This window comes from Cupressus sempervirens, chromosome 3 (genome assembly GCF_028749045.1).
Source record: "Cupressus sempervirens isolate cs-2001-9-10 chromosome 3, ASM2874904v1, whole genome shotgun sequence".
In the NCBI taxonomy this organism is placed as follows: Eukaryota; Viridiplantae; Streptophyta; class Pinopsida; order Cupressales; family Cupressaceae; genus Cupressus; species Cupressus sempervirens.
This window is the reverse complement of record NC_143120.1, coordinates 702,068,101-702,085,044: the sequence shown is the minus strand read 5'-3', so window position 1 is coordinate 702,085,044 and position 16,944 is coordinate 702,068,101. Positions and strand designations below refer to the sequence as shown.

Sequence of the window (16,944 nt, the reverse complement as noted above, 5' to 3'; positions counted from 1 at the left end):
AAATGCAGAAGAGAATAAGAACTTACTACTCTAGCAGTAGCAAGAAAGACAATTCGGGCAAGTAGGCGAAGCATGGGTAGATCAGATAAAGGTCCAAGGTCCCCCACTAGTTGAGAATCTGGGAAGCTTGGTATTGGATGCTCACAGGCTCAGAGAGGCTGCCTCAGATCACCAAACAACCATACAGAAGGCAATAGACAAGCTGACAGAGCAATTGGCCCTTTTGCAGGAAGTGATAGATATGAAGACCGATGTGGCCATTGCTCATGGGATTCTAAAGACTGGCCAAGAGTCACTATTCCATTGGAAGCAATCTTTAGAGTTTGTCGTAGAAAACTCTGTAAGATCTGCAAATGAACTCAAGGATGTGCATGACTTGGTGCAAAAGATCATTGACAAGTTGTTTCAATACTTAAAGATCTTGCACATAGAGTCCTTTGTGTCTACTAATGGCAAGCTGGTGGACATCGAAAGAATGAAGTCCAATTTCTTGGTATTTGTTGACGAAGCCATTAACCCGCTCAACTTCCAAGTGGCCAAGATCCAAGAACTGTCAGTAGCGGATGCAATCATCAAAAGAGAAATGGAGAAGTTCCAATCGAGAGTGGCCAGAATTGATGGATTTACAAAGATGCATGATTATTGGATGATCTGAGCCAACAATATCCTTATTCCAAGTGTTGAAGAGCTAGATAAAGTAATCGGAGCTATGAAAGAATATAGGGATAAATCAGTTACTTCCAAGAAGGCATGATGATTCTGATGCTTTTTCAGACCTTTGTCATTTTTCCCTTCTCTTTCTTTTTGTAGCCATTCTTGGCATTTTGCTAATCTTTGTAACGGACAATGATTTGAGCTTGTCCTATTTTTAGATTATTTTGTTCAAAGATGCTCTGCTGAGCAATCATCCAATGTAACCGGCCATTTTGAGAAGGCCTATATATGTAACCTTTTAAGATGTAAATAAGATCGGCAAAATTTACTTTGGGCAAACCCCGGTAGTTGGGACTACTGTGTGAGACTATGAATTCATTTTTAGTTTTGCTGTTCATTTAGTTTAAGTGGAGTTTGTGGAATGAATGTGTTAATGCTGAAAGATGAATGAATGTGAATGAACTTGGCTTTATTTCCTTCGTTCAATAGATTGTATGCTTTACTCTCTCTAGCATAAGCATGTCTTTTGTTCACTGTAGTCTGTATGTTTAGTTTAGTTCTTTGTATTAGGAAGTTGGAAACTGGTGTGGGGAGCGGCTGAGAAATAGACAATTTGGGTAATGTCAACGCATTGGCTAACTCTGTAATCCGGGAATCACTTACTTCGCTGTCTTTCTTTTCTTCTTGCTGTCGTAGTTAGTCCTGGATGTTTCCTTTTCTCTGCATTGTTAGTTTGAGTAGATTGCATATTGTGAGATAGTCCCCCTTCTTTGCCTAGGTTGTTTAAGGTATTGAGCAACTTGGTTTTAGCCTCTTCTGCTCTCTGGGTAAGAGCATACCCCCAAATCCCAAAAGACAAATTCATTGCATATCTTGCACTCATAAGAGAGCTATACCTTTCAATTTAGGGGTCTTTGATAGATTACTGCACTGCCCCATTCTGTTGTTAACTTAATGTTTTCCATAAGCCATTGGACAAGTGAAGAGTCAAGGTATAAACTAATATATCAAGGAAGACAAACTATTAACCAACACTGATCTAAGGGATGGTCCCTAGCTGATTGGAGTGATTTCATAGGCTTTTGTCTTCACAACACAATCTTTTTGCAGTTTGGGGTTTCAAATAAAAAATGAAGATAAAGTCTTTTGATTGCAGGTTTGTGGGTTTATTTTATGGGGATTTTGGTAGAAATTTTATGGTGTTTGTAGATTCCTCTAGTGATACCATTGCTGGCTGTATATATCTGTCAATCCCTAGATAGGCCGCAACACCATTTTGCTTGTAAGGTTGAATAAAAGGGAACAAATCTATCCATGCTGGTTTGGAATCATTTTCTCACTAGGGGACTAGATTTAATGGGTTTCTTGAAGAATTTACATGTGCTACAAGACGTACATGTACTTTTGGCCACTGTTTGAGGATTCATGAGTGGCAGTGCTGGATTTTTCCTTTTTTCCTCCTCTTCAACGTTGGTGCCTAGTCTTGATGGAAACTTGCAGCCTGCAGGTGTTAATCATGTTCACAACATTGCCTTTTTTTGGAAGTTTTGAATTTTTAAAGGCTCTTGCACTGTTTTCCAGTGACTTACATCAGTGGTTTAATAATTTCATTTCAGACCCCTGGACTGGCAGTCCTTCTTGGTTGGAGATAATTTGAAGTTGGAAGAGGCATCCAAGTTCTGAAATCCTTTCCTAAACATTTTAGAAGGTGAATTTCAGTAGTTGGTGGTGCTTGGGATTTAATTCCTTGCTGACCGCATTTGTTTTTAGAGTGTTAGTTCATGTTGGGTATCCCTGGAGATGTTTACCAAACTGGTAACATGCTTTGTTCTATCATTTTATGACAACACTTCTCAGCCAGGTTGATTTATGTGATTTGTGGAAGCTTTGGTGAAGTTGCAGTGTACTCTGGAGTGGTCATCTTGCTATGACAAACCCAATTTACGCTCAGAATGATATGACAGACCTGTTCATATTGATATTGGTCCAAATTTAAGGTGCTGGAGTGGAAGTTTTAGAGGCGTACCCACAGTTTGGGCTTTTGGTAGATTTAGGATAAGTGTTGAAGATTTCTGGGTTGCATAATGTGATTCCTTACTTGTACCAACCCTCTGATATTCAACAAAGTTTTCAAGCTATTTTGAGTCGGAGTTTTTATATGAACGTTATTTCATGTTTGGCACCACCATGCGAGTTATTGTCTTCCAAAAACATTGTAACAGCTGTAATGTGTGCATTGATAATTTATATGAAAACTTTAATGTCAACAGAAAACCATTGAACACATGTTCATGTTATTGAGTGCGCTGAGCAAGATTTCAAAAAAAACATCTCGGGTAGCCATTGTATCTGTAGTGGACAAAGCACCCACAACTCGTTGTTTGGTTATCCAACTGATAGCACCACTGAACAAATTACTGATATATCTCTTAATAGGTCTTTTGTTGTTAACATCTCCCACTCAATTTGAATCCACAGATATTTTATATTGTCAACATCTCGTTTATGCTTTATTGGTGAAAGAGTATATAGGTTGATTGAATGCTTATTTCTTTTTCCCATGAAATGGTCTCTCCTTTATACATTATTGGTGAGAGAGACCACCTTGCACAAGATTGAGTCACCATCATTTATTGCTGCCTTAGAGAACAATATATTTTTCTAAATTCCCAATCGACTGTATCCATACTGAGTGAGGTGGCTGAACTGTCAAAAGATGCACTAAAGATGTTGTGATCTGTAAAATATAAGAAATGCTCAACATAGAAATCTATCCACATTACATATTTCATGGGAAGAGGACAAGAAAGTGTATTTCAAGACTTTTTGAATTGAGAAAATTGGCTAGTGCCAAAACTTATATACTGAAGAAATAAACTAGTGTTAGTCCTGGAATACCAACACCGCCAACATCTAGGGAGCAAGGTGTGAACTTTCTATAAAGATAGTGAGCTGAATACGCGTGATCTCTTAATTTGATTTTAAATTATCCATGGACTGAATTTCATTAAGCAAAATAAATCTGAAAGATAATTTTGAAACAAGAGGTTCATGGCCTGGCTAGTTCATTGAGGAACCATTTATTTGCAGTAAATTATGTGTAGAAGCATGATAATCTGAACCTTTTCAAGTGTAGCCATAGATTGCTGACTTATAAAGAATAGAGTCTTTAATTATCATATTGATTAGATGCATCTTCGAAGGGATATTGTGGAAATGTCTGTGATGGCATTGAGGCTCAGAGAGAAGGCATATCCCTTTCAAAGAGACAATTGAGAAGGAGGCCTCAAACTGAGATATAGACCTATAATTTGGATCCACAAGTAAGCATACCTGATTGTTATCCCAAGTTCCTCTTTATAGAAGTGGAGCCTGGAAAGAATTTCTCTGCAGGTGTTAAAGATCATAACCTTAGTCTAAGGTTAACTACTCTCCAGAGAAGCTCACAGAAGATATCAAGGATGTTTGATCTTCTCTGGAAGCCATCAAGAGATTGAGAGACAAAGATGACGCCATTGGAAAGGTGTAGTATAAAGATGATGCATGTAATTAGATGCGTTACCCATAAATGGTCTCATGGTCTTCACATTCTTACTACAACTTGAAAAAAAGAATGCTCAAAATCAAAAGCAGAAAAAAAATTAGAGCAGAAAAATATTTGTATTTCCTAGTATCAAAAAGTATACTAGAAGTAAATTACTCATTGAAGCTAGAGACGGACAAAAGTATCTTCATCTTCATAGATCTGTTGTGTTTTTACAGACCTTTTGACGTTCAGGAAAAAAGACTAGATCTTAAGCTTTTCTCTTTTGTGATAGACATGCTTGGTGATAATAAGCCACACATTATTTTCACAACATAATTTCTTACCATCACTTCCTTATAGGTTTGATGGGACATAATTGACAGTGTAAATCTAACGAAGAGATATAAAGGCTTCTAATCTCTCCTTTTCAGGGCTTACTAGATGACACATCTTTTCCCATATGCAGTCAAAGAATGAATGAATGGAGGCCCAAGAATTTCCCTTAGGAATTTTATAACCATTTTTTTTGTTAACATAGTCTATACGTTCTCTTGTGACTACTCCATATCCTCTTCAGCATCTCTGCATTTTTTGTGCCATTTTATGCGAGAGGAGAGGATCTCAATGTCTTTAGACAACAACCAGACAAATTATAGGAGACCTGTATAGTCCTGGGAAACGGCGAGGCATCATTTACTTGTTTTATTCTAAACATGTATCTTTCTTTTCGCTGTTAAGTTTTATTAATATTATTCTCTGGAATGTAGGTGTTTAGCTGTAATCCAGGCTGAAGTTTCTCTGAAGTTTCTTTATATTTTCATTTGCTATCACCTGCAGTCCAATCCAATTGACATGTTTTCATCAGTGGGGAGCAGTAATAGATCTCTCTCTCTCTCTCTGTAGCATGATAGGACACTTCCTTTCTTCCCTATAACTGTAAACTCCTTGATAAAACTATGAAAACCGATTCAGTTTACATAATGGATTGTACACATCATTGAAGACAAATAGCTGGCTCCTAGCACCCTCTGCATTAAACCACACATGGTGATCTTTGTACTAAAACCCTGTCTTACCTTTTTGTTTTGGTGCTCACATTAAGTACTCTTGAATTGCAAATACAAATTAGAACTTCTATCTGGATTTTGGCAGTGATGATCTGAGCTAAATGTCTAGTTTTTATAATAGCATGAACATGTAGAGAACCTGTTTGGTGTGTTTGATTGTGCATTCGATTCTGTATTCTTAGATTGTTACAGAACAGTCATTATAATTGAATTTTCGATTCTTGTTCTTGCCAGACTGAGAATGAAATGAAATTTATATTGGGAGTTAAATGTAGGCATGTGATTTCATAATAATCATTTGAATGGAAGGGATTAGCTTTCATTTATGCATAAATATGATGTATTCCCCTTCACCAGTTCTATTTGATTTCTTTATTTAAAAGTTCTCTCTTAACATTTTTTGGAATGAACTTAAAGTAGCCTTATGAGTAGAAATTCTGTATTATGAATATTCCATGTCTACTGAAACATAAAGATTTATACAGTAACAGGAACAGCACGTCAAGTAAGGATAGCCAGATAAAATACCACCTATTTCAGAAATTGCATCTTTTGGTCCTGGCAATTTTCATTGATATTTGGATACACACTAATCATTTTAATGCATTGTTGTCAACATCCATCTGTCTTAAAGAACCTTGTTGATTTAATATTATTAGTTAGAAAGTGGTGTTCTGTTGATTAATATCTGATGAAGTCATATGAATTTCCTGCAGCCAACAGTTTATGTTTCAGAGAGTGTAATAAGTTCTGGTACAGCTGGAACATCGTCAGAGGGATCAGAACAGACAGCTACTGTTGCTATTAGCTTAGGTCTTGTTATGCTTGGGGCTGTCTCATTAGTACTCTCAGAAGTAGGGAATGATTCCCCTAAAGCTGAAAGTATTGAGTACTCGGGCCCTCCTCTTAGTTACTATATCAAGAAGTTCAACAAACCAGTTGTTATTGAGACAATTGCACCTGTTGAAGTTCAAAGTGCTCCTGCACCAGTTTCCACTGCTGCAAGTGAGGAAAATGGACAAGCATTCCAAGGTGTGCCTGATGCTTCTACAGATACGAAGTTAGAAGCTGCTGGATTGGCCAATTCCTGATATTATAGAAAGTTTCCCTGGTAGCAATGAGTTCCTCCATTGTAAGATTCAATTGCCATGTCCAAATTTGCCTTGATGGTTAACTTTGTAGGTTTATATAGGTTTGACATGAGCAGAATAGCTCAAATATTGCGTGACAGGCTTCAACAAGAAATATTGAGGAGATCATGTTAGATGCCTAACTTTTAGTGCTTGCTGCTTATTTGCATTCCATGCATATGACTATCTAAGTGGTCATCTAATGTTCTCAGCAAATTCCAAATTTGATGATGCATCATTGTATTTCGCCTGCTTACTAGAATAAGATAGGGAATGCACTGACTCTGGATTTAGCAGAAAATTTAGACCATGGTCATATAATGATCTACACCCATTCCAATTCTGGTGATGGTCATATAATGATCTACACCCATTCCAATTCTGGTGATGCATTACTGTATCTGGCCTGCTTGCTAGAATAAGATAGGGAATGCACTGATTCTGGATTCTTTACCTGTGAAATGTGCTAAAGGGGATTATTACCATTTAGAATACATCCACACATAATTGCAGAAAGTTTACACCATGGTCATATAATGATCCACACCCATTCCAAGTCTGGTGATGCATTATTGTATTTAGCTTGCTTACCAGAATACATAAGGAATGCACTCAATTCTGTACCTCTGTAATGTGCTAAAGCTGGTTCTTACAATTTAAAACACATTGAAGTACAGTTAGGAAAACATTTAAACCATGGGGAAAATGCAGGTTCCTTCACTTTCTATGCATCCATATAATTATGGTTAGGCATAGTCAACCTTTTGATTCTGCCTATTTTGAAATTGATATATATTTTTTTGAATTAAGAAAATGTAAATGAGATTGATTGGAAATTGGTTGCTGACATTGTAATTTAACAGGATTTACCATAGATCAGGGAACTAGGAATGATCTCCTTTTGTCCAGCCTATATATCTCTCACACAACTGGGTAACCGTTAATTAATATGGAATAATTGATAAGAGCTGCAAACATGACGATGCATGTAATACACCCTTTTTGCTTTACCCTATAATTTGTCCTAGAATTAAAAATTCAAGTAATTAGAAAACATGATATAGTTAGAGATATAACTTTTATTAAAAGGATGTAAAGCAAGATGAATCCATGTTGAGATCCTGCAATCATGTTAGATAAATATTGAAGATACAATTCATAAGATCAACCATTACTGGGGTTCAAGAGTATATATTCATAATCATTTTAATCATAGATAATATATCTAATTTTTTATTAGAGTTCAACCAAAATGGAGCCTAGATAACGAGACATCATAGGGTGCCCAAAGTGATCTTCTACCCTAGTCCCAAGAGTGGATATACCATTCCTCTTGGCCTTATGTGCCCTCCACCATCTCACATGAGATAGTGTACCTACTGAGGAAACCTGTAGCTGTTCCCCTTCATCATGCGACCCTTATTAGCTCTTCTACTATTGAGACTCTTTTGAATCCCTCCAAACAATCCCTCAATGTAGAGCTTGGGGGGAGAAATTACAATAGGGTGCCCTAGTGATCCCTTAACCTAGTCCCAAGAGCAGATATACCATCCCTCTTGGCCTCATGTGGCCTCCTGCCATCTCATATGAGGAGGTGTTCCTAGTGAGGTATCCTGTAGCTGTTTCCCTTCCTTGTACTACCCCAGATTGCAATGATTGGTTGTCGCCATTCGGAGATATATACTATTTACTTAAATCCAACACATACATAATTTATGTGCATATATTAATACATAAAGAATTGTAGATTATATTTCTACATATATCAGGCTTACACATTTAGACATATTCATCACAATAGCAAGAATGTTTCTGGTTTTTTATCATAAACAGGTTCCAGTTTAGTCCTATTCCTTGTTATGCAATTGCTGATGCTTATCAATGTTCTGATGTGATGGTTCCCTGCTTCCCTCCAAAGAAGTTTTTTTTTGTATCTTCATACCTAACTGAAGAGATGCAAGACTTCATAAAGGATGCATTAATTTCCAATGGCGATGCCCTTTACCAATAGTTGTACTTGAAAAGATAACTGCTGCTTTAAATACACACTTGACAATCTTCTCTATTCGTTATCACTTCCATTAACAATATTAATCGCTGCCTTGGGAGATCATACCAGGCACTGCTTTTAGGAAGATATATTTGCTGTTTATTATCAATGATCATTCCTTATAAATCACAAATTTTTAATTTATTTCTGTGCATAATCCTTAACATATTTCTGTTGTACATCTTTTTTGCATCTCTTTTTTTTTCCCGCTCTAAATCAAATAATATCCCTCCTATTCACCCCTCCTAACGTCCTACTTTAACATCTCACTTTAGTTGCCAAGGGACATGACTTTTCAAAAGGGTCGATTTCTAACATGGTTTTAATTTATTTTAAATATCCAACAGGCCAGCCATTCTGAATAATCATGACCAATATTTTTTACTTGGGTTGGCTTTTAAACAATTGAATCATTCTGGATTTTAAGCTGTGATTGTTATGAGTTTTGCCCTGGTCTCTGCTGGGGTATGGTAGTCCAGCCTTACCAAAATTGCTTGTCCTCAAGCAATGATAATTTTAACCCCATCTTTTCAATGTGAGGATCCTCGAACTAATCGTTAAGTCCTTGTGATATAATTAGCTTCTGCTACACACTTATGATATTATCACAAGACATATATCTCTGTCATCAGTTCAGTGTGAGTTATATCAACCAATGATTTTGTAATCATAAGAAACTATTATTGTTGGTCTTACGGATATCTCCTTCAATTGTATCAAGGGTGTGCTTTTAGCATATTAAGATGAGGATCAGAAGCATGACACACACCAAGAATGTTGTGTATCGAGAATGGAGCATGTGCGGCTCGTTTTTTATTTGAATGCAAGAATATGGGTCATAGAAACGGTAGTAACTTTTCACATGGAAACACCTCAGACAAAAGACATACATTAGGGAAGAACACACACATGTGAAGTACCTATGCCGAAAACATGAAGCAAACATAAAATTTCACAGAAGATGCGAACTATTTGAAGCACAATTTGCAAACCGAGTACTCCTGTGTTGCTGACTATTTATTTTTTTGCTGGGCGAGTACTCACTAGTTTAACTCCCACATTTTTATGGACACAAAAAGCCATGGATAAAAATGTTAATGCATGTAAAATGTGTTTTTCACTTACTGCTTTTGCTGTAAAATCATGCATTTTCTCTTTCAAGATGTCAATTTTTCATTTAATATGTTTTATAAATTAATTTTATAGAAATAAAAAATAAAAATGTTTCTATGTTAATGCATGTAGCTTCGTTCTGCATTACTGTGATCAGCATATATGTATGTACATATGTACAACAATATGATGCACACATTGTTATACATATATGCATACGCACGTGTTGTATGTGATCATTCACAGCTTGAAACCAATGACATATTTTGAGAGATCATTAAGGCATGATCGGAACTACTTTTGATTCCTTCGATATTTAGATTATGATCGATCTATCGTTTTTATCGGGCCACAAATTTAATGATTGGTAATACATTTAATTAATTTGGTTTAAGTCAGTAACAAATTGCGAGGATTAGTTACCTCCGAATGGGTGTGAGAATGAATAAGTCAGTAACAAATCGTGAGGATTAGTTACCTCCAAATGGGAGTGAGAATGAACAAGTCTGTAACAAATCGTGAGGATTAGTTACCTCCGAATGGGTGTGAGAATGAATGTCCATGTCTCCATTCGAAGACATGGCCATTCATCCCCACACCCCTTCCACTTGATATATATCCAATCTGCCCGAAGTAAACAAGGCATCAAAATCTATTAATGCAAACACTTCAAAGGATCAAAGAAAATTCTGAGCTCAATAATAATGCTTTATCTCTGTCATTACTGCACTAACTTCTACAGATTTTGGAAACGAATCAGTCCATTGGCATTAGTGATCATACTTACAACACAATTGTGCATTAGTCTGCAAATAAATTAGAATTTGGTAAGAAACTTTACATGGTATCAAAGCCTTGTTAAGGAGAGATCTCATTAAGTTCAAAAGATCAGATTTCACATTAAATTGCAGTCTATCCTTTCTCTACAGGATGACAAACATATTAAGATTTGAACATTGCCTTGCGAGTGCTAATAACTTCGAATCTTGGAAATTTCGTATAATGATGTTATTAAAAAAAACAAATTGGAATCTTTTGTAAGAGACAATAAGGAAGAACCTAAAGATGATCTAGAGAGAACATTATGGATTGAGAATAATGAGAAGGCCATGAAGATAATTGTGGGTGGTGTTCAAGATCACATTGTGCCTATTGTCGTAAAATATGCAACATCATATCGCATGTTTTGAGCTCTTGAAAATGCATTCATAATAAATAACACTAGCAGAAAACTTGCTCTTAAAAGACAAATGAGTAATATCAGCATGAACAAGGGAGAAACTATAAATGCCTTCTTTGTGGGAATCACAGATTTGAGAGATCAATTATTTGCAGTCAGTTATGAGATTGACAACCAAGAATTATCCCTAATAGCACTAGGAGGACTTCCAAATTCTTGGGAATCTTTTGTACAAGTGCTAGATCTAAAATTCCTAAACCAGATCAACTAAGATCTAATTGTCTTCAAGAATAATTGAGATAAATGATTAAGGGAAAACAAAAAACCTTAGATGAAGACGTTCAAGTTCTTAACACAAACTCCTATAAGAAGGGAAAGAAGAAGAATAATAGAAGGAAAAGAAACTTCCATGGAAAGTGACAGTCTAAATAGAAGAAAGACTTGCCTAGAATTCAATGTTTCAGATGTGATCTATATGGACATTATGTGATAAATTGTCCCGATTGATCTAAACCTCAAGTTTCATTTGCCAAATCTGATGAATCAGATGAAGGAAAGGAATATGAGAAATATGTCTTCTATTTAGCATTGCCTAGTCAAATCTCAATCAAATCTAACACATGGATAGTTGATAATTGATTTTCAAGATACATCACTAGATATCAAAATAACCTAGAAAATATGCAAATAGAAACATATGAAGAAGTTAAATTTGGTGATAATTCTGCACATTCTATAAAAAGAATTGGGACCTGCACCATCAAATTGAAATTTGGAAATTCTATTCAACTTTCTAGAGTTCTTTATGTACCAAGTATTAAAAGTAATTTAATATCAATATCTGCACTTGAAGATGATGGTTATAGAATTGCATTCATGGAAGGTAAGGTACTAGTTTGGCCTAAGAATTCAACCATAAAGAGGGCTCTAACAATAGGAGTATGACAATGACTATTATATGAGCTATGGACTAAGACAAACTTTGCACTTGTACATGAGATTTTAGATTCAAATGAAATATGACATAGAAGATTAGGTCATATCAAATTTTGTGCCTTAACATCCATGAAGAAGTTAGTAATTGGAATACCCAAATTAAGCCATATTCACAATGAATCCTACAAAGGTTGTGCCTTAGGGAAAAACACTAAAAAGTCATTCCCTCATAGTTTGAGGAGAACTAAAGATGTGTTGGAACTAGTGCACTTTGATCTATGTGGACCCATGTCTTTACCATCTATAGGAGGGTTCCTGTACTAAGTGATATTTGTTGATGACTTTTCAAAGAAGACATGAATATACTTCCTTAAGTGCAAAGAATTTGAAGAGATTCTTTTCGACTTTAAAGAATTCAAAACAATCATTGAGAACTCCTTAAGAAAGAACATTAAAGTTTTGAGAACAGATAATGGGAAAGAGTACACTTCTGAAATATTTAAAGAGTTATGCAAACTTCCTGGGACTAAGAGGGAGTTCACAGTCCCCTACAGTCCTCAACAAAATGGAGTTGCTGAAAGGAAAAACAAAACTATTGTAGAAGCTGCTAGGGCTATGATTTTTGATCTAAACTTGAGTATGTCATTTTGGGTTGAAGCATCTAATACAACAGTCTATATTCAGAATAGATGTCCTCACTCATATTTGGACAATAAGACTCATGAAGAAACATTTTCAAGAAAGAAGCTTGACATCAGTCACTTAAGGATATTTGGATGTCCTATGTATGTTCATGTACCTAAGGAGAAGAGGAAAAAGTTAGAACCTTATGGAAGAAAATAAATCCTTATCGGTTTTAGTGAAACAGTAAAAGGATAGAGTCTACATACCTAGACAGAAACAAATAGAACTAAACAAAGATGTCATTTTTGAAGAAAGCATTGCCTTCAGAAGAGCTAAAACTTCTGATGAATTAGATATAGTTGACGTATCCTGAGACTCAGAGTCTTTTGCTCCCGAGACTTAGAGGGATTACCCTAAAGAGATTTCAAATGAAATCGAGATCCTTCCTAAGACTCAAGAAGAGAGTCTTCATCATTCTAAAAGGCCGCTTTGGGCAAGGAAAATTATACAGGAAGGAGATGGATTTGCAACACCTTCAGGAACTTTCCGAGAAAGCAGGAGACCTAGAAAATTGACATACAATGCTTTCATGTGTGAGAGTCCAACCCTGAACCTTCAAGTACTTTAGAAGCACTTAAACATCAAGCTTGGAAAGATGCAATAGTGGAAGAGTATCAGTTGATGCTAGAAAATGATGTTTGGGATATAGTTCCTAGACCTAAGGGAAAATCTGTTGTGTCTTAAAAATGACTCTTCAAAGTTAAGTATGTTGTAGATGGAAACATTGAAAAACATAAAGCTTGTTTTGTGCTAGAGGTTTATACTAGTTGCTAGGTATACCTCAGTTAGAGCTGTAATAGCCATTGCATCAGCCATAGGTTGGAAAATCCATCATATGGATGTAAAAATTGCTTTTTTTAATGGAAAAACTTGAGAAAGAAGTATACTCAGAACAACCAAAAGGATTTGTGACTCATGATGCTACCTCTTATATATGTAAATTGAAGAGGGCTCTACATGGACTCAAACAGGTTCCCTGAGCCTGGTATGAAAGGATTGACAAATACCTTTTAAGTCTTGGATTCACTAAGAATGTGGCTGATCTAAATCTCTACTTTAAGTTAACTAAAGGTGATATGCTAATTCTAATTCTTTATGTTGATGACCTTCTGATTTCAGGGGAAGAACATCTCATTAGCCAGTGTTAGAAAGATTTGGCTTCTAAATTTGAAATGAAGGACTTCGGAATTCTTCATTACTTTCTTGGTTTGGAAGTACGTTAGAAGTCTTGGCATATCTTTCTACATCAAAAGAAGTATACTATTGATATTTTGAAATGATTTGGAATGTGAGATTGTCAACCTATGTCTACACCTATGGAAACCAACTTACACCAGCTAAAGGAAGCAAGTGCTGATTCCAGAGAAGTTGATCCCACTTTATATAGACAAATAATTGGGTCCCTGATATATCTTGTAAATACTCAATTTGATATTTGCTATGCTGTGAATGCATTAAGTCAGTTCATCTGTGACCCTCGTGAGATTCATCTTGTTGCTTTGAAGCATATATTAAGGTATCTCCAAGGTACTATTGGATATGAACTTAAATATGAGAATACCAACTTGGAGTTACATGGACATACTAATTTTGATTGGTCCAGAAGTGTAAAAGACCATAAAAGCACATCAGGATGTTGTTTTAGCTTAGGATCAGCTCTGATTTCTTAGATATGCAGAAAGCAAGCTTCATTTGCTTAGAGTTCTATGAGGTAGAGCATACTGCAGTAGCAATGAGAGCTAGAGAAGCAGTGTGACTTCAGAAGTTGCTTTCTAACTTGTGTTGTGAGCCTACGAAACCTACCACTATTCATTGTGATAACCAAAGTTGTATCAAGTTATTTGTGAATTTGATATTTCATTATAGATCCAAGCATATATAAATTCCTTACCACTATGTAAGAGACAAGGTGGAAAGAAGAGCTATTCAGTTAGAATATATTAATACAAGTGATTAAACAGCTGGCATTCTCACCAAGGCTATTCTTAAAGTGGAGGTTGATCATTTTAGAATGAAACTTGGCTTGGTTGAAATGTAAGTTAATGAGATTGAGTCTCAACTTTGTAAATTTTTATTATTTTAAATAAGATGTTTGAAGTTGAAACTCTTTCGTCATATGTGTGACTCTATGACTCATGGGCCTACCCTATGTTCATTACTTAAAAGGTGACACTCTTTTATAATGAAATGTTGATTTTAATAATATAAGGTTACGACTGTATAATTATTAGATTACTATCGTGATAAATATCACGTGACTTGATATTCATGGAAAAATCATGATAGTTAAAAGAGCATATTGATGGATATCATGTGACTTGATATTTGTTGAAGATCAGTATGTTCAAACTCACAATGGATATTATGTGACTTAATATCTATGGATATACCATGATCTTTTATGGTGGATATCATGTGACTTAATATCTGTGTACACCCCATAACTGGAAAGAATATCATGAGACTGGAATTTTTTAAATATATCTTGAGGATATTACTTTTCAAATAAGAACTTTTATATATGTGCACTATTGTCTTCCCTAGCTAAGAGGGAGTGTTAATGCATGTAGCTTCAGTCTGACATTATTGTGATCAACATATACGTATGCATCTGTGTACAACAATATGATGCACATATTGTTATACATATATGCATACGTACATGCTTATTGTGATCATTCACAGTTTGAAATCGATGACATATTTTTAGAGATCATTAAGACATGATCGAAACTACTTTTGATTCCTTTGATATCTAGATCATGATCGTCTATCCTTTAGATGAGGCCATAGATTTAATGATTGGTAATACATTTAATTACTTTGGTTTAAGTTAGTAACAAATCATGAGGATTAGTCACCTCCGAATGGGTGTGAGAATGAATGTGCATGTCTCCATTCAGAGACATGACCATTCACCCCCACAACCCTTCCATTTGATATATATCAAATGGAGACATGGCCACTCACCCCCTCACCCCTTCCACTTGATATATATCCAATATGCCTGAAGTAAACAAGACATCAAAATGTAATGTTCCCGTTATAAAATAAATCATTTATCAAACTATTGTTAATGGGTCAATTGATTTAATGTCTCGAACCCATTTTTATTTTGTTTCCATAGTTTGTGTCGCCGTTGGCTATCTTTGTACACCCTCAGAAAGTTAGGATTCTTTGTTATTCGCCATTTCAAAAGTGAAAGATCTTCCCTATTTGGCTCATGCGGTTTTGGTGGGATTCAATCCTCACCCTATTCTGTTGCATGTAATACTTCGCTCCAATCTAGCAAATCGGAGCACCATCTTTTGGCAAATAATTATTAAAGGAGATTCATGTTCAAATCCTTATTCTTGTCTGGTGTAGTATAATAGATTCAAAATTAGTAGTCTATGGTGTATAACTATTTTTCATTCATAATTCACATGCAACTAGCAACATTTCTTATAACTTAGATCTGCAACTCGTACGACCTCCTAGTTCCTTGTACGGCCTGCATAACACACTGTACTACCCTCATTGTTCACTGTACTACATCCATTTCTCTCGTATGACCATCCATTTCCACTGTACAACAATACTCATTTCCCACCGTATGGCCAAAGCCAATTCCACCATACCACCTACCCACTTCCCACTGTACAGCCTCCCCCTTTCCAACTGTACGACTTGTACATTCTTATCGTACCTTTGAATTGTTTCATTCCATCGTACGACCACTGTGGCCTACCATACGGACTTCTCGAGCAACCATTCTTGATACCTACGCCGTACGACATCCATACGACACTCTCCTGTAGACGCACACCATTATTTTATTGTTTGTTTTAACTTTGACGAGGACAGGGACATTTCAGTGGACTCAGAGCTTCGATCTTGCTAGCCTATGGACAATGAATGAGAGTTTATAGCCGAAAGAGGACACATTTCGTAGATAGAATGGCTGCCAAACTGGAACCAACAATTGTCAAACTCGTGGCATTATTGAGAGAACTTGCCAGGAATCAGGCACATATCACTGATACTCAATGACTCTTGGAAGAGACTCAAGAAATTGGCAGACAATAAAGCATCTGGAGAACAACATGGTCATAGCACGGACTCAGTGTCGGGTAAATCAAACCCTCATCCAACATGCTCTCAACCTTCCATGCCGTCTTTTCCCCCATGGACGGAGGCACCACACGAAGGGGAACAACCAAACTTGAAGAGATGCAAGAACAATTGAGGGAAGACTAGAAGAATGCAAATTTTGAGGAAGATATATCCTACAAAGATTACACGGATTTGAGAATGAGATATTCAAGAGGTGGAAACCGAGGATATTTTATCTCAGAAGAAAGTTGAGTAAAGTAAATCTGTCTCCATTTGACAGATCCGGATCTATATCTGCGCAAGTGTGGGTAATGAAGGCCGATACTTACTTCCAGCTGAATCCTATGCTAGAAGAAGAAGCAATCAAATTTGTGGCGCTGCACTTGGAAGGAGTTGCGCATGAATGGTGGCATCATGACACCATAACACTGGGGCATGATTGAATAAATACTTACGTGGAATTCACTGAGAGACTAATAGATCGATTTGATGGTAAAGATCCAAAACTC

General features: G+C 36.1%; 1 protein-coding gene across 1 annotated transcript in view; it reads left to right on the top strand.

Annotated features, from left to right (window-relative positions):
• Nucleotides 1–6,869, top strand: part of LOC149568691 (proline-rich family protein) — a 47,538-nt gene extending 40,669 nt beyond the window's left edge. The window contains exon 3 of the mRNA XM_089821581.1: nucleotides 5,964–6,869. Within this exon, the coding sequence (XP_089677707.1) occupies nucleotides 5,964–6,338 (375 nt within the window). The 3' untranslated portion in view covers nucleotides 6,339–6,869. The remainder of the gene's footprint in view (nucleotides 1–5,963) is intronic.
• Nucleotides 6,870–16,944: the final 10,075 nt, after the last annotated feature.